At 44.8% G+C, this 24,440-nt stretch overlaps 1 protein-coding gene across 1 annotated transcript in view; it reads right to left on the minus strand.

Moving 5' to 3' along the window:
- Positions 1–22,666, minus strand: part of ADARB2 (adenosine deaminase RNA specific B2 (inactive)) — a 240,495-nt gene extending 217,829 nt beyond the window's left edge. Inside the window, exon 1 of the mRNA XM_040247959.1 lies at positions 22,567–22,666. Coding sequence (XP_040103893.1) covers positions 22,567–22,666 — 100 coding nt within the window. The remainder of the gene's footprint in view (positions 1–22,566) is intronic.
- Positions 22,667–24,440: the final 1,774 nt, after the last annotated feature.

A 24,440-nucleotide genomic window follows, 5' to 3' on the forward strand; every position in this document is an offset into this window, starting at 1 on the left:
TCCCTCCGATCCTGTTCTTCCTGCACTGAGGCCACAGATCTCTTGCCACTAATAAACACACCGATGTCCTCACCAGAAGGACAATACTCTCCAGAGCATCCCCACTTCAAAGACAAATACCACATCTCCTCTAGAGATGGCAGCATGAAGACGTGTTGACATCTTTTGACATGCTCTTCTCTGTACACTCCAAGCCCCAGGGCTCTTAGTTTATGAAATGGACATACAAATTATTTGCATCAAAACAAAGTGTTTCCAAACACAGCTTTGTCACTGAGTTCCTTTCTTAAAGCTGCCTTCTCCAGGAGTCCTGGATTCCTGCACAATTTCACAGGTCAATGCACTCGACCCTGGCCAGCTGTGTGGATTTGATGAGTGTGGATGTGCACTAATGCTTTGGTAGCATCACCACAATTGGATGAGAGACATCCAAATCTCCCCAAGTGCCCTTGTGCCCTTTTCTTGTGTACGTGTGTGTGTGTATGTGTGTGGGCACGTGTGTGTGTGCAGTAGCATCACCACAATCGGCTGAGAGATGTCCAAATCTCCCCAAGTGCCCTTGTGCCCTTCCCTTGTGTGTGTGTGTGCGCACATGTGTGTGTGCATGTATGCGTGAGTAGCATCACCACAATCGGCTGAGAGATGTCCAAATCTCCCCAAGTGCCCTTGTGCCCTTCTGTTGTGTGTGTGCATGTATGTGTGTGTGTGTGTGTATGTGTGCATGCCCATGCTAAGAGCACAGTGTGAGCTCTACCCTCCTAGCAACACCGCACTGCTATCATCAGGCACACTGCACGGCAGCTGTCTAGAACTCACCCATCCTGCATATCAAACCTTATTCCTGTTAAAGTTCCTCGTTTCCAATTTTCTGGGCCCCTGCCACCATAATTATATCTCCATTTCTAAGAATCCGACTTTTCTAGATACTCAGCTATGTGGAATCACACAACAGTTTTTGCTTCAGTGATGGCCTGCCTCACTTAACATAATGTCCTCTAGGTTTCTCCATGGTATTGAAAATGGCAGATTTCCCTTTTTAAAGACTGAATAATATTCTAACTCATTTCAAGATACTGGTCATGTCCACATCTGGGTCACCATGAGCAGAGCTGCAATGGACATGAAAGCAAGATATCTTTTCCAGATCCTGATTTTATTTCTTTTGGGTAAATTTCCAAAAATAGGATTACTAGCATACTGAATGATGAATAATTGAAAGCTTTCCCTCTAATATCAGGAACAAGACAAGGATACCTACTGTCACCACTTCTACTCAACACAGTACTGGAAGTCCTAGCCAGGTAAACTGGGCAAGAAGAAGAATGAAAAGGAATCTAAATTGGAGAGGAAGAAGGGAAGTGATATATATTAGCAGATGATATTGATATAATCCCATATTTATAAAACCTCAAACATGCCACAAAAATATTATTGGACATAATAAAGAAGTTAAGTAAAGTTGTAGGATACAAAATCAACATACAAAAATTAGTTGTATTTCTGTAGACAAACACAGAACCAGCAGGAAAGGAAATTAAGAAAACAATCCCATTTACTATAACATCAAAATAACAAAATAGTCAGAAATAAACTTAACCAAGGTAGTGTTTCAAATCCTGAAAGATGATGCTGTGAGAGTGCTGCACTCAATATGCCAGCAAATTTGGAAAACTCAGCAGTGGCCACAGGACTGGAAAAGGTCAGTTTTCATTCCAATTCCAAAGAAAGGCAATGCAAAAGAATGCTCAAACTACTGCACAATTGCACTCATCTCACATGCTAGTAAAGGAATGCTCAAAATTCTCCAGGCCAGACTTCAGCAATACGTGAACCGTGAACTCCCTGATGTTCAAGCTGGTTTTAGAAAAGGCAGAGGAACCAGAGATCAAATTGTCAACATCCGCTGGATCATGGAAAAAGCAAGAGAGTTCCAAAAAAACATCTATTTCTGCTTTATTGACTACGCCAAAGCCTTTGACTGCGTGGATCACAATAAACTGTGGAAAATTCTGAAAGAGATGGGAATACCAGACCACCTAATCTGCCTCTTGAGAAATCTGTATGCAGGTCAGGAAGCAACAGTTAGCACTGGACATGGAACAACAGACTGGTTCCATATAGGAAAAGGAGTACGTCAAGGCTGTATATTGTCACCCTGCTTATTTAACTTATATGCAGAGTACATCATGAGAAACCCTGGACTGGAAGAAACACAAGCTGGAATCAAGATTGCTGAGAGAAATATCAATAACCTCAGATATGCAGATGACACCACCCTTATGGCAGAAAGTGAAGAGGAGCTAAAAAGTCTCTTGATGAAAGTGAAAGAGGAGAGTGAAAAAAGTTGGCTTAAAGCTCAACATTCAGAAAACGAAGATCATGGCATCTGGTCCCATCACTTCATGGGAAATAGATGGGGAAACAGTGGGAACAATGTCAGACTTTATTTTTTTGGGCTCCAAAATCACTGCAGATGGTGACTGCAGCCATGAAATTAAAAGACGCTTACTCCTTGGAAGAAAAGTTATGACCAACCTAGATAGTATATTCAAAAGCAGAGACATTACTTTGCCGACTAAGGTCCGTCTCATCAAGGCTATGATTTTTCCTGTGGTCATGAATGGATGTGAGAGTTGGACTGTGAAGAAGGCTGAGCGCTGAAGAATTGATGCATTTGAACTGTGGTGTTTGAGAAGACTCTTGAGAGTCCCTTGGACTGCAAGGAGATCCAACCAGTCCATTCTGAAGGAGATCAACCCTGGGATTTCTTTGGAAGGAATGATGCTGAAGCTGAAGCTCCAGTACTTTGGCCACCTCATGTGAAGAGTTGACTCATTGGAAAAGACTCTGATGCTGGGAGGGATTGGGGGCAGGAGGAGAAGGGGACGACCGAGGATGAGATGGCTGGATGGCATCACGGATTTGATGGACGTGAGTCCGAGTGAACTCCGGGAGTTGGTGATGGACAGGGAGGCCTGGCGTGCTGCGATTCATGGGGTCACAAAGAGTTGGACACGACTGAGTGACTGAACTGAATTGAATTGAACTGAATTGAACTGAAGGTAGTGAAAGATTTGTACATTGAAAAAAATAAAACACTGATGAAGGAAATCAAAAACAAATGGAAAGACATCCCATGTTCATGAATTGAAAGATTTACCATTGTTAAAAATGCCCAAACACAAAACCATCTGTAGAGTCAATGCTATCTTCATTAAAGTATCAATAGCACAATCCTAAAATTCATGTGGAACCATAACAGACCCCAAAGAACCACATCAATTTTGAGAAAAGTGAACAAAGCTGGAGGCATTAGATTTCTAAATTTCAAAATTTATCACAAACAGTAATTAAAACCATATGGCATAAAGACAGATATACAGACCAATAAGACAGAACAGAGTCCACAAAAAGAAACCTCACGCATATACAGTCAACTAGTCTTTGACAAGGGGATTAAGAAACTACAACAGGTAAAGTACCGTCTGCAACAAATGATGATGGGAACACTAGAAACCCTCAAGAGCAAAAATGAACTTGAATCTTTATTTACATCAAAACCACAGGTTACAAAAGTGAAAGCAAACAAGTGGGACTACATCAAACTAAGAAGCTTATGTACAGCAAAAGAAACCAGCAACCAAACTGAAAACAGAGCCTACAGGATGGGAGAAAATATTTATGAACCACATATCTCAGGATGGGTTAATTTCCAAAACTTGGAAAGAACACTTGGAAAGAACACTTACGACTCAATAGTGAAAAAGAAACAACTAATTAAAAATAGGCAAATGACTTGAACAGACATTTCTTGAACAGGCATATAAATGGCCAACAAGTATATGAAAAGGTGCTCAACATCACTTGTTAACAACAAATGAAAACTGAGATGTTACCTCACACATGTTAGAAAGGCCATTAAAAAAAGGCCAAAACCCAAGAAACAGCAAGTGTTGCTGAAGGTATGGAGAAAAGGGGGTCCTGATGCACTGTTGGTGGAAATGTGAAATGGAACAGCCATTGTGAAAGACAATATGGAATTTTCTCAGGAAATGGAGCTGCTAAAATGTTGCTTGGTGTTTCAAGAAGAAGGCATGAGCTTTGAGAGATGGTTTGAGTCCTGGGAAAACTTTAGGTGCAGGTTAAGTCCTCTTTTCGCCATATTCTGTATCATTTTAGCACCTGGTTTTCCTTTCCTAAGAAACAGAGGTAAGAATGTCTACCTTGCTGAGTCACGGAGAGGATTCAGCGAGAAGGCATCTGTGAAATGCTCCATGCGGGAAGTGAGAATCAAATATCAGTCTTCCCTCCTTCCATCTTGCTTTTGAGAGTCACCAGTACAAACAACTCATGAGCCTGTGAGCCAGATGGAAGGACGGCCAGAAAAGTGGGCTAATCTGGGAATGGGTCAGGGGTGTCCCATGAAAATAACAGCGAGGAGCATGTGGCAGTGGGTGGAGGAGAGAACTGAGGTCAGCAGAGAGGCTGTACCAAGGGGAGCACGTTAACCATGAGAACAAGCAGTCCCAGCCTCTGCTGACCGTCTCCACCCTCAGCCTCCTGACACCACTGATCTCTTAACGGAGCAGTTCCTGCTCCTGTGCTGAACCAGTGTCGACCACAGCTGCCAACTGGAGACCTGCTTACCTTCCTATCTGAATCTCCACCAAGTGGTTCATTGATCAAACCACATAAGGTGATAGTGTAGACTTTCCACAAATGGCTTCAATGAATTAATATCAGAAGACTGCTTTGACAAGTTGCAAAGTGTTCCTTGCCCAGGCTAAAGAAAGATACTGTTTAGCTGAAAAAAATTCTAACTGTGTCTCCTCTGTGTTCTGCCAAACATGTCTTCATAAAATTAGAAAGAATCCATCTGTTTCCTTGCTATGGATACTAAATCTCAGCGTTATTAGCTCTTATTTGGACTTGAGTACCAATACGTAAATAGAAAGGTGTGTAAGATTTGTTAGCTGCTGGCTATGACATTGATGCATCTGTTTGCTTTTTCTTTCTTTGTATTTTATTTTATCTTTTCCATACCGTCTCTATTTTGGACACACTTTGATCTTTGGGAAGTGATATTATGTTTCATTAGATGGAATGGCTCTTCATACCTGGCTGTGACATGGGCTCCCCAGGGAGGGAAAATTCTGAAAGTGTCTTCAAAGACAGGAAGAGAGACTGGGGCACATTTTAGATGTGGCATGGTCTTTGTTGTTTTCTGTCCAAATAGGTGTGATTGCACACCTCCCTCCGACAGGGGAGGGCTCAGGTGTGTACCTGCTCATCTCCTTCCCTTTACCACAAGCAGATGATTACCTTGGCAGCTCAGCTGTGTTATTGAGACATTTCAGCATGAAATTTGTTTTTTTTCTCACTGAACTTTAAGCAGAATTTCAAGTGCCAAGTCTCCGAAGCCGAGTGGGGCTATTAAGGGATAATTACTAATTATGCTAATTTGAGAAGTAGCTGCCTTCTCCTTCCCCGGTCATTCTGTGTATGTGCCACCCTCCTGAGAGGCCTCCCCTCCCAGGTGTCTCCTGGAGGACAGTACGTCCTGCGCCTCCACACGCTGCTCTGGAGGTTTATAGTCCATCAGAAGGGGAAAGAAGACGGCAGGGGTTCTAGGGCAGCCTGTGTCCTCATCATCCATGATTTATGCTGGTTATTAATTTGTCCCGTGCCAACAATATTTATTGTCCTTTGTACTCAGGCCAGAAGTGTATACATTTAATTCCTAATACATCTGTATTTCTTCTCATCATCTTGGAACCTTCATAATAAGTTCTGAGCACCTGTGCCCACCACAGTGTTGGGAGGCACTGAATTAGGCACTGGGGGCCTCGTGGGTCTTGGATAATTATCACCCTTTCTCCTCAAAAGTCACTATTTAGAATAAATACTAATGATGAATGTGTGTTTGGTTTGACCACCTGGACACTGTGACTGGCACACAGAGGAGAGGCTGGGTCAATAGGAAAGGGATGATATTTGGAAAATGTCACCTTCAGTGGTGCAGAAGACTGTTCACCCCCTGACTTGCTCCAGCCCTGAGGAAGTGGGGAGACCTGCCTCGCCTGTGAACTTGGGGGTGATGAGGTCGTCTGCCTCACTTCTGGGCCCAGACCCAGGGAGGACCTGAGCCCACTGACTGCTTCCTGCTCTTCAGTCCCCGCCCTCTATTCCAGCGGTCACACCCACTCCTCCCTCCAGCCTCATCCCTTCTGTCACAACGAGGACTTCCAGGCTTCAGCTTTGCTCCTGACACCGTTTCTCAACCTGTTCCAACCACGTGGAGCAGGGTTCCCAATGTGCTCCCGAGATGCCCGGGATGAGGGGGCGGTGACAACTGCCTCAGGGCCCACTGTGCCCAGGTGTCCTGTGCACCGTCGGTCGTGCTGGATATCACTTCCCTCAAACCTTAGGAGCCTCGAGCCCACGGTCACCTGAGCCCTGGCTGGTCTGGGGCTCCCAGGGTCCCTGAAACAGGCCATAGGCATCTCAGCCCGGCCCTGGGCACTGCTCCGATCCTGGAGGCTCCCGTCTTGCAGTTGTGGCTGCCTGTAACCACCCTGCCTCCTGCGATTCCTGTGGGAGTGGTGTCACTGTCAGCGTGACACGCTGGGACAGACTGAGGTCCCACAGCAGGAAGGAGACACAGCCGGCTCCTGGAGACGTGCCCGGAGAGGTGGGAGCACCTGTCTGTACAGGTTTGTGTGGCTCGGCTCTTGGATGAGGGCATGTTGTCCCCGGGTGGACACATAGGGTGCCCTCCCACACTGAGCAGAGGAGAAAGGGGCCAACGAGAGGAAATCTGAAGATGTTTAGGGCTGGTTCACCATTTGCATCATCTGAAGTCACTTATCTTCTCAGTTACTCTCTCCTGTCTTATATGACAGGTTCCAGTCATCAGGGGCTGTGACTGTTAACTATTCGGGCTCCTGAAATTGGGGAATGTGATCTCATTGCCCTGAAGATAACTGAGAAAGTTCTTCCTTTGTGCTTTCTGCAGGTTTACATGTACAGGGTCCACAGGAACAATGTGTGGCTCAGAGACCTTCTTTGGTGGCCCCCATTCATGTCAGATAAAGAAGGATGAAGACAGCTGAGCACCGAAGACTTGATGCCTTTGAACAGTGGTGTTGGACAAGACTCTTGAGAGTCCTTTGGACTGCAAGGAGGTCAAACCTGTCAATCCTAAAGGAAATCAGTCCTGAATATTCATTAAAAGGACTGATGCTAAAGCTGAAACTCCAATACTTTGGCCACCTGATGCGAAGAGCTGACTCATTTGAAAAGACCCTGAATCCTGGGAAAGATTGAAAGCGGGAGGAGAATGGGACAACAGAGGATGAGATAGTTGGATGGCATCACCGATTTGATGGACATGAATTTGAGTAAACTCTGGGAGTTGGTGATGGACAGGGAGGCCTGGCGTGCTGCAGTCCATCAGGGAGCAAAGAGTTGGACACGACTGAGTGACTGAGCTGAACTGATTCATGTCAGACTGAACTTTAGCTCCCAGGAGTCTCAACTGCCCAAGATTTCTGTTGCTCAAAATACACCTGTTAAAAAGTTTTAAAAATTCCAAATTACACATGCCTAAGATCCATTAAGAAATGCACAGAACAGCAGAGTTATCAGCAGTATTTAAAGCGCATGTTTCAAACTCATGCCTGGTTCCTCTGCGGTGGAGGCCAGAGTGACAGTGACTGCTTTCTTACATGTGCCTGACTCTGTGCACAGTTCCTGACACACAATAGGTGCTCAAAACCATGACTTTATGCAAAATGGCTGTTTTCCAAGCAGAAATAGAACCATTTGTCATCTTATAAAAATTCACATTTTTTGGAAAGAATTCACACAGCTCTTAAACAAGCAAAGATTACATAAGTTTGATGGACTCTGTTACACACAGAGTGAGGAAATCTCCAGGTGTATTATGCGATTCTCTCCTTTCCTTCTGTTTTCTGGGCATGTTTTGCGTGAAGAAGCAGGCACGGAAAGCCCCGATGGAAGCAGGCTGTGTTCTCCCCGCTGCAGAGTTGGGGCTGCGAAGGTTCCCTGTCACCCCTTCTGGAGGGACCTCACTCAGTCTTGCTGCTGCTGACAAAAACCGCCGTCTCTATGTGCACTGGGCAGAACGGTTTACCTGCTAACAGGCAGGCCCCCTCGTTGTGACAGCACATTTCTCCATTTGTACTTTTGTTTTTTCATTCATGTACACCGTCAACCAGATGACATCAGATTTTGACAGTGGCCTTTGGGGGAAAATGTGTAGCTGGAAGGAGGCAGGTGGGCCTGAGCACCTGGGAGGGGACACACCTGGAGAGGTCACAGGTCATGTGGTGGGGACAGAAGGTGAGTGGACACTGGCTGATGGTTTCACAGAAGTTATGAGCTGAACAGCACAGAGTCCCCACGAGACATCCAGGGTCCTGACGAGCACTGTATCCAATAGGCCCACACTCAGGTGTACACAGGCACCACCTGGGCACACCTGGACACACAAGTCCCCTCCTTAACAAACAGTGAGTGCTGGACAGCCACTGGAAGCATGTTTTGAGAGCAGCTAACACAGCAATACCCTCTCTACCCACACACACATACACACACCCCCACAAACACACATCCCCACACACCATACACCCCCCACCTCCCACACACACTGAGACACCGAGATTAGGGACAGCTGCTACTGAAAGACAGCTGGGAGTTTGGAGACATTTTTGCAACTGGAGAATTTTACTCAGGGTAGCACACCAGCAGGGAAGTTCAGGGAGGCCGCATAGACGGCCTGCCACGTGTAACCTGAGCCCAGGTGTGACCTCTGCGTCAGGCCTGCTCCGGGCTCAGGGGCCCTTCCGTCGGATGCAGGTTGTACTTTCATCCACCCTCAGCTCTTCCCTGACCCAGCCTAGGGTCTGGAGCTGCTGCCAGCTCCATAAGACAATTGGGGAGGGGTCTGAAGAGACTGGCTCAGGCCACTCTCTGCTCAAGGTCAGTGGTGTGAGGCAGCCTCCCATTCTCGCTGCTGAAGGTAAGGGATCCAGGTCATTCTCCTGTCATACACATCAATACAATGTCACCAAGAACATTTGCGTTTGTTCACAAAGGGATTTTACAAGTCCAGAAATCTACCTATGTGTGTTTACGTGGAATGACTTTATAAGTAAGATGTTGAACAGATGGGAAGAGCAATTTCAGTCCATTTGTGCCCATGGAGTTGCTTATATCCCCTTAATGCTAATGTCCTTTGTTACGCTGGGGAACAGGCTATTTACTTACAAGGGTCTCTGTCATTTAACTGCTTTGTTTCGAAGTTGACACTTCCAGGATCAGTTGTCATATACTGAGTTCAGATGTCCTGTTTGACTATTCTCTACCCAAATCTAATTTGTAAGCCACTTTTCATCCATTTACTCAGTGAATTTGAAACAGAACCTATATGTTTACTTGTGGCTTCAAGCTGATTTTGATTTGTACATCAGACAGACTCTGAGCTAGTTTAATCTAGGAAATTGGAACATTAAATATATTCTTTATACATGGAAGTTTATGAAAAATATCCTGTACACCAACACAGACACACACAAGGTAGGTCAGGATGCTCTCCTTTTAAATCCAGATGCACCAGAAGGGTATTTACATATGATGAGAAGGCTTTAGAACATTCAGATTTAGTTCCAGGGTTTCACTGAGTGAAGTTTCATGTTCACTGCAAGAGATCAATTTGAATATGACCATAGACTCTGTGCTCACTAGATATACCTTTTTGCGTGTGTTGTGTGTGCAGAGGTTGTGTATATACAGTTGTGTATATAGGAGTGTGTCTATAGATACTGTACATGTAGGTGTTGTGTAAGCAGGGGTTGTGTATGTACAGCACTCAGGCTTTCTACTGTTGTATTTGATTTTTAAAAATAGAATTTAAAATTTCTTCACCTCTAATATTAATTAATTATAGTTGTTGAATATTTTTTACCTTGTACAACAATTAATATTTACTTTGGAGTGAGTGTGTATTATTTAGATAATCTGAACAATGATGTTGAATGTCTGAGTTGGTTGAACGATCTCTAAAGGTTTCTTCAACCATCCAGTCAGATAATTGGAGGCTACGTAAGCAAAGGCTACTTAAGCACAGTTGTATATAAGCATGTGTATACATAAATACATGTGTTTACCTACATGCAAATACATCCCCACAAGTACACATTCATAGTCACACACTCACACGCATTACGGTGTTATGAGCTGGCTTCATGCTCAGTACCTCTGCGAAAACCAGAAGCACAGAGTTCCCCCTCCACCTGCCCCAAGACTTCCATCTTGCTCCATGTGGCAGCACTCACAGGCATTGCAGACACTCTCCAGATGTTTGCTCAGGAATCCTCGAGAGACAATGAGCCCCTGTTTCCCAGGGATCTGCGTGTTTGCCTCCACAGCAGGGCAGTGGGTCCTCACCAGGAGCACCTGGCTGAATACCAAAGGTTCTGGGTCCAGGTCTGGTTCCTCACGGTCCAGCTCTTGGAAGGAGACGCTTGCCTTGGGGTCCCCCTTCCCTCTTCCAGAAAAAAAGAGGACCTTCACTTAACCTCTCAGGAAGGAAGGCATAGGACTGATTCTGCGGAGAAAAAGCCTCCGTGGTGGGGCGGGGGGAAGGGAACCCACCTCAGAATATCCGAGTTCACACCACCTTCAGCTAGAAATGGAGGTCTTTGCTGGGCGGGAAAGGACACAAGAGGCCGAGTGAAATAAAATCCACATAGGTTACCTCATCAGATCAGCTGGGAACACTCACGACAAAATAATCAAGAAAAAGTATTCCAGGCATTATCTCATCAAGCCTAAGGGTCAGTCGGATTCTACGAGTACTTCTCATCCAATACAGACTTTATGGTTTATATACTAGAGGTATCACAGTGACAAAGATGTAACATGAATTTTCTGGCCCTTATTGAGGTGGAGAAGATGTTTCTTGGAAGAGGATGTTGATGAACCCACGGTGTGTTTAGGTTTGGGAAACGTCTCTAAAGGTAAACAGAATATAACTTCTGTCTGTTTCTGGCAGAGTTGTGTCCCCACCACAGACACACACAGAGGGAGATCACATGGGGACACAGGGTGTGGCCTTGGGGGCGACCAGCCCTGCTGACGTCTGACTCCCATCTCCAGCTTCTAGGACTGAGAGAGAATAAATTTCTGCTGTCGTGTTTGTTATACAGCCCTAGCCAACTAATATACTGTCTATCTAGATTTTTTTGTACAGTTAACTTAGTCTAATAAGTACCCCAAACCCTCTCTATTCTAAATTTTGTCCTAAAAGTTCATTTATAGGTCACCTAAATATGACAATGTTTTGCTAATCTCTGAGTGAATGTGTGTGTGTATATATATATATATATGCACATATATATGTATGTGAAATATACAAGAAATATATATATCTTACAATCTACAGTTCAAATATTGTTCCATTTTATAAGGAAATGGAGTAGCAGAGAGGAATTTCTGGAATCGAACAGTGTAGGTGCTCAATAAATATTAGTGACTAATTTTAGTTCTTATTGTCTAAGGGCCACATGGGCAGTGGGTTGAATGGCCTCAGCATGGCTGGTTTACATGTGATGAACCAAGACAATCTTGTTGAAAACTGAATACCAGGGTCTCAACTAGATGAATCTTTCACGGTTTGCCCTCCCTTGTGTTTTGCTAACCTTTTGAGTGAGGCTGACATTCTGTAAAATAGACACATCCAACCTTATGAACATTTAGTTCTATACTTTCCCTGGGATGTGGGTAAACTCAACATCCCCCTACTCCCGGACCAGGGGGCCCAGTGGTGTCACATACAGAGTGTTGCACACCAAGTAACTATTTATTTTATTACGAATACTTACAAACGGGATGTAGCATTCAGTCTAGTATACGGTTTCAATTTTTAACAATGTGCATTTTTCATTGTCTTCCTGATGTTCAAGTTTGGAGACTTCCCTAGGCATCATTATAGATAAAAACCAAGATCCACTGGAGCAGCCAGCATCACTGCAGCCAGACCAGGCAAGTCGTGCTCTGAAGAGTTTTATCTCCTGGCGCTGCACCCTCATCACCCACTTAATTCATGTGTGTGAGATGGAGACAAAGATGGATGGATGGATGGAGAGACAGATTGCCCCAAGGCCGTCTCAGGTAAGAGAGAAGAAAGACCAGGAAACGTGCCATCTACACAGATACAAGGGACGAGTCCAGTGATTTGCCTTTCCCACAGGGTATCCTGTGTCCACAGCCCTGAGTGGACACAGTGGTGGGATGGCCTCCCATGACCACTGGGATGAGCCCTGAGTCCTACTTTGTATCACCTCCGGGCAGAGAGATGCCAGCTACCCCGCAGGTGAGACGCCGGCTTTACTCACGTGCTAGACTTCTGGTCTGCATAGATGCACACAAGTTCTGCCCTCAGCCACGAGGACAGAGTGGACCTCTGGGCAACGAGAAGCAGGGTGGAAGCTGAGCCTGGGGCAGTACCTGGGCCTGTCTTGGAGGAGGCGTTGGGGGCTGGCTGCAGTAGGATAGACTCAAGGACAGATGTGCACTCCTGAGGCGGGGTTGGGCGGGGGGATACTCCAGAGCCCAGGCTGAAGGCACAGGATGGAGAGGCCGAGAAGTCCTCAGGGTCAAGGGTGTGTGGGTACCAGTGTTGCTAAGAGGCACCTTGGGCATTCTCTGGCTCCGAGGGTGGCCCCTCATCCCATCTACACAAACACCCTCGAGCATGCAGACCGGTGGGGAGGGGTGGGGGGCTGTCTTGGCAAAGGGCAGCAGGGTGCTGCCCGGCTTCCTGTGGGAGTGGACTATCTCTTCAGCATGGACCACACGGCCATGCTGAGATGTGCTTTCTGACTCAGAACATTTCCCAGAACTTCTGGACTGCTTAATCCCTGACGTTTAGTGCAGTGCAGACACATAAAGATGTCCCATGAACGTCTGTTGAATGAGCACACTCAACATTCCACACCAATGACTCGAAAATAAGTCAGTAGGTGCTCTTTATAAGTGAATTCGGCAACAATCATTGGTTGATGGTGTACAGTGAGAGAGCCTGTGTGCTAATTTCTGGGAATACACCGAGTGTACCTGGCTCCCATCCTCCAAGGACCATCTTGCACACAGACCAACACCCACCAATCCAACCTGCAGACAATTAATGAAACAAGAAGGGGAGAAGCCATGTCCTTCCCGAGGGGTTATGACACCAGGTGACTTATGAAATCGCCAGTAACCCCTCACTCAGTTCCTCTTGTGGTTTGTAAACTGTAGCAGCTAATGCCATCTGCACCCAGTCTCTTTAGAAAAGCTTCCCTCTTACTATATTCTGATTATTGCTTCAAGCAACTTTATTTCAAAAATGAAATCAACGTTCTCAGTGGATCTTAACTGAGCAGCTAATATGTTTTGACATTGCAGAGGGGATAAAAATGCTCAGACCTACAGAACTTTGCATTTTAGTCATTTAATTTTTATGTATGTAGTTTCGCCTGAAATGATAAAAGAAATTCAATTTTGTAAAATATATGATAAAAATGAGCATTAAAATTCCCATAGGACCTAAAACTGTGTTGGGTCACAGAGTCTGTTTTCATTTCCTATGATTGTACATTTGTGTATCTATTCCCCAAATTCAGTATAAACTCAGAGAAAAGGAGGATTCTGTCACCTTTTTTTTCCTGTACCTTTGTAGTTCCTAGGTCTTTGCCCCGTCAAGAGCAGGTGCCCGAGGTGTCACAAATGCAAGTGAATAAAGGCACTCACACAGGTCGAATCTAGCCCTTGTCTGAGTACACACACAACGTCTAAGTCAAACTGCAAAGAGAGCAGAGCTGGGTCTCGTATCCCGCACTTTGAATCAAGGGCTTGCTCTGTTGTGGAAGATACAGAAAATAAAGTTCAGGAAGGTGAGCTCTGACCAGAGCACAGGAAGAAAGAGACCTGGAAGTTACTCTCTGTTTCTCCCTCCCCTCTCCTCCTGTCAACAGCCCCACATGCCGCCATGGTTTCTGTTTCTCGTATTTTATGACATAAGAGGCTAGATTAATTTTTATTAGATGCAATAACAAAAAGATATATTTTGCTTCTTTATGAAATTATAAAATAAAAAGATGTTTTCCTCAATGCTAAACATCATGATCATAAACCAAGTTTATTTTTTCACTGTCTTTTAAGGAGTTCATCCTCTCAAGACTTTTTTCTACACTTGATTTTTAAAATGTTCATCTAAAAATGAGTATGTGTTAGACTTCTGCTATGACAATCTTTTAATATTTCAATATTCATTATTTCAATAAATATTTACATATATCTTAAATCTGTCATCTGTATATATTGTTTGCATATATTAATAGCCTACAGAAAGTATAATTTTTAATAACTTGAACTCTATTCATTATCTACATACAAAAGCCCCAAATAAATTTAACTCCCCTAAAAGGTGATAACAATAAAATATGAACTGCACATTTTTTAGATGTAAAATGAGTAACCTTCTTATCCTAACTGCTTGGGGAGAGAAGATTCCCCCCAGTTTCCACCAGCCCCGAGCAGATCCCTGTCTCCAGTTCTGGGAGGGGCTGGCGCAGGGACACATGTGCTGCCTCCAAAGCCACCGTCAGGGGGACAGCATTTGTTCTGTGTTCAGTATCCTTAAAAGATACTGCATTCCCTGTCCTACTGTGACAGAGATTTAAAAAGCTACTATTTATCCTCAGGATATATCAATGATTTTGATTTCAAACTCACTTCTTCCTCAGAAAGGAAATTAGCAGTGCAGACTCATCTGAATTAAAAAAAAAATTCTCCTTTAACTGTATGTTTTGAATGAAAAAGTCACTTTCTGTTAGAATTCTGTTAGAATTCAGAAGGTCCTTTACAAAGTTTCATCCCCAGTATATGAATATTTAGAGTTGAAACACAAACAGAGCATCTTTACATCTGTGGTTAAAGCGGGTCTTCCCCGTTTTTACTTGGCTAAGGGATAGGAGAAGGCGTGATGCTTAATATTGTTTTGCGCAACATCCAGATAAAAACAAAAATCTTTTAAAGTTGTACACGACAGGCAGTACCTGAGCTTGCGCACCTTCCCTGGTCTGACGGGGATGGTGTTTCCTGTGAGGACACGGGCTCCGCAGCCGCCAGCCAAACGCAGAAGGAGCATCTGCTCTGGACAGGGCCGAGCGGACGCAGCCCGGCTTGCGGGGAGGAGGCCAGGGTCTGCTTTGCTGACGTGTCTGTCATGTTCATTATACTGGACTTTTCCAAGAGCAATTAAACTTTTAGGAAATATTGCATTAATTTTAAAGAGAGGCCATCTGTGCACTTCCGATGGAGTTAGGCTGATAAAGTCATTTTTAAATCAATTATTGGTGTTCTAGGAGCATGCTGTGAGCTACTTTATCACGATTCCCAAGTCCTGCTTCTGAGAAACGGAGCCGCCCCACTTTCTATTTGATTTTAACACAGAGAGGATTTGACTTGGGCTCCAGTTTCAGAGAACTGGGTCCCCTCTGTCCTACTTTCATGCCATATATGAGAAATCACGTAAGACGTTGCACAGTGATGAGGCAGGTCTTCTATCAGCGGAAGGAAACAAGAATTAGAGATTGCATCTCAAATAAATGGAGCAGTAAAGATTAATTAAACCTGTGAAAGTCTGCAAAGCACATCCTGGCTGAGGCATTTAAAGGAACACTTTCTATTGTGTAAGACCCCCTGGAAGCCCTGAGCTAGCATTTGGGTGGCAGAGTCACGTCTGTAGAGCAAAGGTTCTAGAAAGGAGGATTTGCTAATGCATTCTGAGCAATGTTCGCTGTTTGTTTATCATCGGAAAGGTGCCGCGGCCGCAGAAAGAAGCTTCGACCTCTTTGTGGGAGACCTCAGTGGGTGCTGGTATAAAGTGCTTGGTGGAAAGGATGGAACCAGATTGTAGCTGAGGGGAGCAGGTCATCGCAGTGGAGGGGCTAGCTGTCCTTGCCCACTTTCCGCCTACACCCCAGCTTTCCTCCCCAGTCAGGGGAGCTGTGGACGGCAGCAGGCTTGGACGTGAGCTGGAACATCCCAGCCTGAGCCCCTTGCCGGGCCTCTTCAGGCTGGGGCTGTTCTGTTTGCCTTCTCTGCACCGAGGCAGCCCCACGGAGCCTCCTCCAGGTCCATGATTTTAAGTGAACTTCGCTTTAAAAAAGCTTTTAAATTGCATCTCTTAGGGATTCAAAGAAAATGATCCTAAAATCCTCAAGTCACCTGAACGTTTGTAGGTCTCTTCCGTCTTTAATGCTACTCTTTATCATTATAAATGTCCCATTTATTGGACACTATTTCTTAATCAAGCATAAAATGCACTCTTTAGTATGAATATAAAATTTATATTCCACGCTTAATGTTTTTTGAGATTTAAAAATTTTTTAACATTAACTTGATAATTTTCATAATTTAAACAAGATGATAGTGAACTTGTGTGTGTCTATTTTATGACACAAAAGGGACACTGACTAGCCACTTTCTTACCAGAAACCAGATACTGGTTGCAGTCATTCTCCATCCATGAAATAATAAAATGAAATTATTTTCATACTTAAATTATTTCATACTTAATACCTGTAACTATAATAAAAGATGACTAAATATCCATGGTGTTTGGAGAGAACTTAGCCACTCAGATTAACTCTTTATTTTCAAATATCTATCATTTATCATTCTTCAGGAAAAAAAACTGGCTGTCTTTGCAAGCAGCCAAGTTTATTTTGGGGAAAATTATTGATAGCTTAAAAAGCAAACATTTCCACTTCTGGGTTGCTGTTTCTTGGATGGGATTCCTGGGAAAATGAATTCACTCACAAGTGTGTGGATGGACAGTCACGGCGCTCAGAGCCGCCTCTGCTGTGACTGTTGAAACAAGGTCAGGAAACCAGGCAACAGCCCCTGTCCCCCACTCTTTCTAAATAAAATAAACAAGGAAGTAAAATTTTAATCACCCAAGAGAGGTGTTTGGAACTGAGGTACAAACATGCGAGTAGAAGAGGCTAGCTTTTAAATCTCTCAGCTTGCCCTCCTCTTTCTGTCTCCTGATCCCACAGGCAGAGACCAAATTCACGAGTGGATCAAAAATTAAGCAAGATGTTTCCCCTCTTTTTGAAAGTAATGTTCTTTTCTTTGACAGTGATATGTTCTTAAGGGAATTATAATGCATTATTAGTGAGGAATAAACAATTCTCTTTGCATAATCCTGTATGTCACAGCATGTATTTCTGCATTTCAGTGCAGGAGAACCATTTAACTGAACAGATAGGGGTTAATTTGGCTTCACTGTTCACAGCGACTCGACAGCATGAGCGGGTCTTGGCCGCGCTCAGGCAGCGTGTGGCTGTGTGGTTTTTCCTTGTGATGTATACGCTCGGGGAAAGGCCAACACTCAGTAGTTTGAATATTTTGCGAAGGACCTTGTGCTTTCCATATTTCACTTGGGCATTCACCTTTCTTTCCTTTTTTTTCCAGTTTAGAAATGGCTAAAATAAGTACCTTTAAAATCTCACCTATTATATGAAAATTTATCCTTTTAGAAATCTTGTTTGCTAGTAATTAAGAGCTCCATTTACCGATATGGAATTCAGAGATAATATTTTTAAATGTGAAGGTCCGCGGTATTATTTTTGGTTTTATGAGTTGTTCAAAACTGTCCACATTACAAAAACAGTGACTTTCATTTTCTAGCATTTTAGAAAAAGAAGCAGGCAGACATAAAAAATGCTCAGGTGTTTCAGCTGTCTTCACTCTATGTATACGTACACACGCACACACACAACCACAAACATCTACAGTTTTTAAATTGAACATTGAATGCTTTCAGGGCAGAAGTTGTCTCTCCATGCCTCAAGAAAAGAAAGCTGCAGTTTCCTTATTCTGCATATCCTTATGTGACGCCCCTCTGGGGCAGCACTTCTCCAACAACCCAATCACCACTGTTTAGCGATGGATACATGAGCCTCATATTTTTATTCTAAATTCAAGTTCACTCATCATATCTAATGCCCTTGAAGCAATCTCAAATTACTGCTATTACACGGGTCACTAGAAACCAGAGGTACTAATACACATTTTAAAAAGAGAAAGGAAGAAAAGCCTTACACAATTAGAGGGCGAACAGTTCCGTCAGTTTAATTTCATCAGTAAATCCAGCCCTTGATCTGGAGCTTCGGGCCAGCGGGGCTAGTGCGTGCAGGGATGCTTGGCTGCGATGCAGGAGGCAGGCAGTCCCACCAGGTGGGATGAGCCCACCGGCCTCTGCCACCTTCATCTGTGGCCCATGTTTCTATTTCATCAGCTTTTCATGGAATGCCGTTTCACAACAAGCCTGCGTCTGCCATCCACATGCTCTCCTTATCCTGCCCCTTTGGCCAACTTTCCCCGGCATTTCCCCAAGTTCATGACCGGCTGCTCCTGCCTCCTCCTGATTCATCAGCTTACTTACTTCTGCAGAGCTACCCCCCAGTTTTCTAGAACTCTGTGTAAGGGATTTTCTTGGAATAATACGTGAAATTCAAGCATTAACTTAGCTTGCTGTCAAACGCCTCAGAAAAGACAGGTGGTGTGTTGATGCCGCATTCAGCTGGATCTACTTGCCAAGGATTGTTTCTACAGCATTTCAAATAGTTCCCCAAAAGTTCCCCTTCTCTGTGTTAGTAACTAATGCACTTCACTTAAAACCCCGTCTTCCTATTTACCTCCTGGAACCAACTGAATTTGTATTAGTTCTCAATCCATTTCCTAATATATTTGTATTTAAAGAGCAATCTTTTTTTTTTTTAATTTGCAGAGACTTCAATTGTTTTGTACACTGTATGTATTCATGGGTCAAATGTTAAAAATATTTTACTTACAAAATGCATTTCATGACAATACACAGTTTCTTTTTGGGAAACTACTCTCACCAAAGAAAGCTCACCAAGAGATCAAAAGAGAATATGTATACTATTTTAATAATTAAAAAATACACCTATTCAGTTCCTCAGGCATATTTCCCTGGAGGTGTCCATGGTTCAGGGAGCTGATACATGTAAGTGACTTATTTTATATGCTATCCTGTTCTGATCGTACCGCCTTTTGTGCTTCCTGCTTGAGCTGATACTAATTTAAGAAACCTTTCACCTTTGCCTTTACTACTCAGGGTTAAAATATGCACCTTTTACAATCTTTTACAATATCCACACCTTCAGTTCTTTTGTACCACGTGCAGGTGAGACTCTACGACCAGTACGGACAGGCTGCGTGCAGACCTGCACAGTCTCACCCGGGACTGGAAGGCCCAGCACGGCCTCCAGGATTCTCCGTGAGGAACTGGCTAAGAGGGTGCTCCATGTGGGAGGCAGCAGGCAAGTCTCCTAAACTACACGTGCAGCCAGGATTTCCTGGAAGTCTCTGCATGAGACACAAGCAGAAGCTGATGGGGCTCATGTGCGACAGGGGAAGGAACCGTCCTTAACCACAGTGTGGGTGCACATGTTGCTGAGCAGGTGGCCGTCCTGAACCATAGTGTGCAGGTGAGATGGGAACACTGTCCTTTGCTCAGCTTTTCAAAAAACTGCCTTTCTTTTTTGCATAAAAAGTCAAAATTTGACATTTCTTGTTTGTACCGGAAAATGTAAAAGATCCATAAACAATTTATAAGATAAAGTCCCAACTAAAAAATAACACACAAAGAAAAATGCAAAAATGGATGGCACTGGGTCCTAATGAAATAACAGGAGGATTGAGGGTGGGGAGATTTAATGCTAGGTGTCTTTTTAAAAGTTTACCTGGGAGACAAATGCAGGTCATTCCTAGTTAATACCCGAAGTCATATTTTGCGATTAAGTTTTTTTTCACTTTTAATGATATAGACTGTTTTCATGACTAAAAAATGTCTCCTACAGGAAAAAAAATTCATTTCCAAGGCTCTGGATCCTATGTAATAATAAATGGGAGTATCGTGTCAATTCCACACTTATACTATAGCTACAGAGCTTTTATTTCAGATCCTATAGATTATTCTGACAATAAAAAGCATAATAAAGAAATCTCAGGAAAGCCACGTTTAGAGAATTTGTATAGAAGCTGGTAGCATTTTGGTTAACAGCTCCGGGAAACCAAAAGTTATGATGCAAACAAAATGATTCTTGTTTGTGAGAATAGGTGGAAATAAGCTTATCACTGGCAAAAAATGTACATTTCCTCTAATTTATTCATTTACACAGGAAAAGAACTCTCTGTGTGCTCACAATCACTGGCTTTACTTAGTATTCAATAGAGCCTTATCAAAATTCCTTAACAGCCACCCATACACACATGGGCTTTAAATTGTGACAGATACAGAGTTTTATTATTAGATAAGCTTAAAAGTTGAGACTATTCTATTCTATTCTATTCTATTTCTATTCATGTTAAAACTCATGAATATTAGAACATAATTTAAATTCACTACTGTCCTGATAGAAGAGGGGAAAAAAGCATCTGTAATAATTAGGAATTATATACAGACTGACCTATTCCCAGGAAAATGCAAATAAAGAGCTCTGTAATTGTTGTTTTCTTTTCATTGACCACACGCCCCTACACTGCTAACTTTTCCCTAAGAAGTGAACACTTAGAGGTTTGATTTGACTCATCCACCATGATAAGCTGTTGGCAGATGACATAGGAAACTTCACCCCACAGATAAATTTGCGAGTAACCGGAATTAGTACACACATCCTGAATACCTTTTCCTACTTCATTTTTGGCTATAAAAATTAAGAGACTTGGTATATTAAAAATAAAGTGTATAAATATTTCACATAAAATTTTATTTTGAATTGTCATAGTTTATAGCCAATGAAGTCCTCCTTCAGATTTCTTGCTTTCCTTTCTGAAAATGAATCCCTTCTAAGCTAACATGACTGCCTTTAAATTGAAGGTACAAAAAACGAATTTGGAGAAAGACATGAGTGTTCATCAGCTTCTATTTTCTTTCTATAGGTTTTGCTTTGTTGTAAAATATTATTCCATACTTTTCCATTTTAATATTTAAATATACTAAATAAAAATACTGGAACACATGAACACTTGAAGCATGAAAGGCAATGTTTCTTTTTCATTACTTTTAAAATTTATACTCATTATTAAATTCTGTTTTTTTTTTTTTTCAATATCATTGTCACTTTCTGTTAGCATTATTTTTGGAAGACATTGACCAGATCTGTTTCGGAGTGAAATTTTCAGGGAACAAAGTGAGTAGCCAGCATTCTTTGCAGCAGCTCAAGAGTTAAACCAGAATTACAGAATCACCCCCCACACCAAGGCTCTGAAGCCCTCCTAGAAGCTGTCACCTAGCTCCCTGCCACCCTGACATGTAATCATAATGAATGGCTGTGTGCTCTTGGCATTTATTCCTTCAAACCGTCTGGTTAATTTCTACTACAGGAAGAAGTCGGGAAGGGCTCGGGACCGTTTGGAAGCAGTTAGGAGGAGATGGGGCAGAAACTTGTCTTAGGCCTCAGCAAGGATGAAGATTCTTGGGGAAGGAGGTACATGTTCGACCACAACTAACTCCGCATCCTCCAGCAGAGAAACCAGGAAACCTGACACACGATGGTTGTGTCTTTCCCCCTGTTCTTTAGGGCTCTTTGGTCACTTAAAAAAAAAACCCCAACACATTTCAGATAATAACTGAACTTTCTCCTGCAGGCTCATGACATAAGGAGCGGCTGACATAAGTTCATCTCGGAAAAAGGCGGCCGCACCTAGGGCTCCGGCCACCTTCCAGGGACAGACACCGGCGGGACGGCGCCCAGGGCCGTCCTCCTGGCGGAGCAGCGGCCGGCTGCGCCCTGCCCCCGAGGGGACCCTGAGCTGCCCACCCGACGACTAACTTCTGGGGCTCGTTCGTCTCCCAGCACCTGGGGAGCCAGGCTCAAACCTGACACCAGGCACTTCCTCTCCCCTCCTGGTTTGCAGCTTTCCTCATCTCTAATGAGCTGCGATGCTTGTTCCTCTTTTCATGCATTAATTTCTGCTTATTTCCCCGGACGAACCCCGTTCTCGCTGCAGGTCCCCGTGTTTACAAAACAGCCGGCACCGCTCGGAATAGCAACTGTCACCCAGCGTGGGGAGGCGGTTGCTAGGGTTTTGCCCACTCCCGCCTCCAAGACAATTGGGATGGAGAAGCTGGCGCGAGGTCCGTCCCTCGTTCTTAGGGACGCTTAGGGCTTAGGCGAGCGTTTCCTTCGGCACCGGCGTCTGTGCGCGACGGTCAGCAGCCGTGCGGAAGGCCGCGGAGGGCACCGCCTTCCGCGCGGCCCCCGCTTGGTTGGCCACCCCCTCGGGCTTGCGGAAGCCTGGGCGTTCACGGAGGGACCTGAACTCTGGAGCGGGGCGCTCGGCGGGCCCCGGCCACGTCGCCCCAGCATCCCGAGGGAGGCTGCTAGAAGCGGGCAGGGCGCGCAGACAGGCGACGCGCGTCGCGGAGAGTGCGCGAGAGGCGGCGCGGAAGCAGGTCCTTACCTTTCCGCTTGGCCCGCCGCCTCCTCCTCCGCTTGGACTTGCATTTGAGTTGACCGCTCAGCCCTCCGGACGCTCTGCTGGTCCCCAGGACCGATGCCATGGCAGCGGCCGGCGAGTGGACCCGGGCAGGAGTCCTCTCCAATACTCTCAGCTTTCCGGCTCCGGCCGCGGCCGCCGGGGACGCTCCTGCGGATCGGGGGCCGGCTCACTTTTCGGGGCTGCACGCTCGCACTCCTGGCGTCTCCTCTGGAGGCTCTCTGTCACCGTCTCCTTTGGCGGCTCTCTGTCACCTGCGTTCAGCCGGGCCGAGCCGGCGGTCTGAGCCCGCACAAAGCTCGCAGGCCGGGACCGCGGAGCGCCCGCCGCCCCAGCCGCCCCTAATCTGGGCTCCGCGCGCAGGCTCTACTTTGGCACCTCTGCTAGTTGTTGGGCACCAGCCACTTTGAAGCCGATCACGCAGGGAGCCTGTCTATTTGCTGCTGCGAAGTCTAATTAGATCCAATCACGGCCGTCCGCCGGCTCTGACATCAGCGCTGCCAGCCCGTGCGCCCCAGTCAGCAAACTCAGCTCCGGTTTGGACGGCGGAGCTGCCCTGGGCGCTGGAAAGGGAAGGGGCCAGCCCGGGAGGGAGGGGCGCGGGCCGAGCCGGCCTCCCTGCTAGAAGCCCTAGGGGGCAGCGGACTGAGGAGTCCGCCCAGCCCTGCTCCCACCGGCCGCACGGACAGGGCACCCGGCTCCCGCGCTCTCAGGCGCAGGGACCCTGCCTTTCACCAGTTTCTAACTAGTTAATCCATCGCACACCGGCGTGTCAAGGGGGAAATCTCTCTCTAAGAAATACCGAGCCCTCGCTTCCTCGGCAAGGGGCTAAGATTTGCAGTTCCCTGGGAGACAGCCTCTTAGGGGGATTCATTTTTCAGAACCCGCATGTTTGTCTGTTTGGTTTTCTCCTTCACATCCCTTGGCTGTTCCGTCTGCAAGGAAGAAATGCTGCATAAAGACGCGGGGGTTCGGTCGGAGCCTGATTTTTAAGGCAGGGATGTCAGTAGGTTGCTCTATTTAGGGAACAATGAAATGAAAGGCAGAGAGGGCTTTTATCTGATAGTTTTATCACCGAGTGTAACATTCGGAGGAAAGAAAGTAATATTTACCGGGAGGAAGATTGCAAATTGAACCAGGTTTGAACAATTTTTCTCAGGGTTATCCTGTGTTTTTCAAGACCATACTTATGGAACGTTAAAAATCTAACATAAAATTTAAGAAGGAAAATAATCCAGCCATCTTCATTGCATTTTGCATTTAAATCACATAGGCTGTTAATTATAACAGTAATGGTTTGGAAAAAAAAATCCACTCTAAAAGTCATTAGCGTTAACAGGATGATGCAAAAATGGCACACAAATATTTCTATTTCCTACTTTACATACACCCTTTTCACGCTCCTCATGGACTTAGAAATCTCCAGATAATTTTCTTTATATGAGAAAAAAGTACTCCCTCTAGGGAACATTGGAAGCAATTGGGAAGTTTGGATGTGCTGTTATGTGGGGGGCTGGGGGTCTTGGCTCAGCTCTTACTGCCTGAGGGGAGAGGAGGGCCTCTGCGTCCAAGGCCAGCCCCGCTGCTCTGCCTCTGCTGAGCGGTGTAGACTAGCCTCAGTCTGCTCATCTGTGTAGTGGGGATCACCACCTTTACTCCTGCTTGAGAATCAGTACAACAGCAACTGGCTACACTGATCACTTTGTGATTATCTGGTAAATCAGTGGGTAAAATTGTTTGAAAGAATGAGCACACATTCTTCCAGTTAGCCTCAGAAAGGAGGGGCTTGTGTATTTCCCGCTTAGGTGTTTAAGTGTCTGGCTCATTTCAGGCTGATA

This window comes from Oryx dammah, unplaced genomic scaffold, assembly GCF_014754425.2.
Source record: "Oryx dammah isolate SB20612 unplaced genomic scaffold, SCBI_Odam_1.1 HiC_scaffold_10, whole genome shotgun sequence".
Classification (NCBI taxonomy): domain Eukaryota; kingdom Metazoa; phylum Chordata; class Mammalia; order Artiodactyla; family Bovidae; genus Oryx; species Oryx dammah.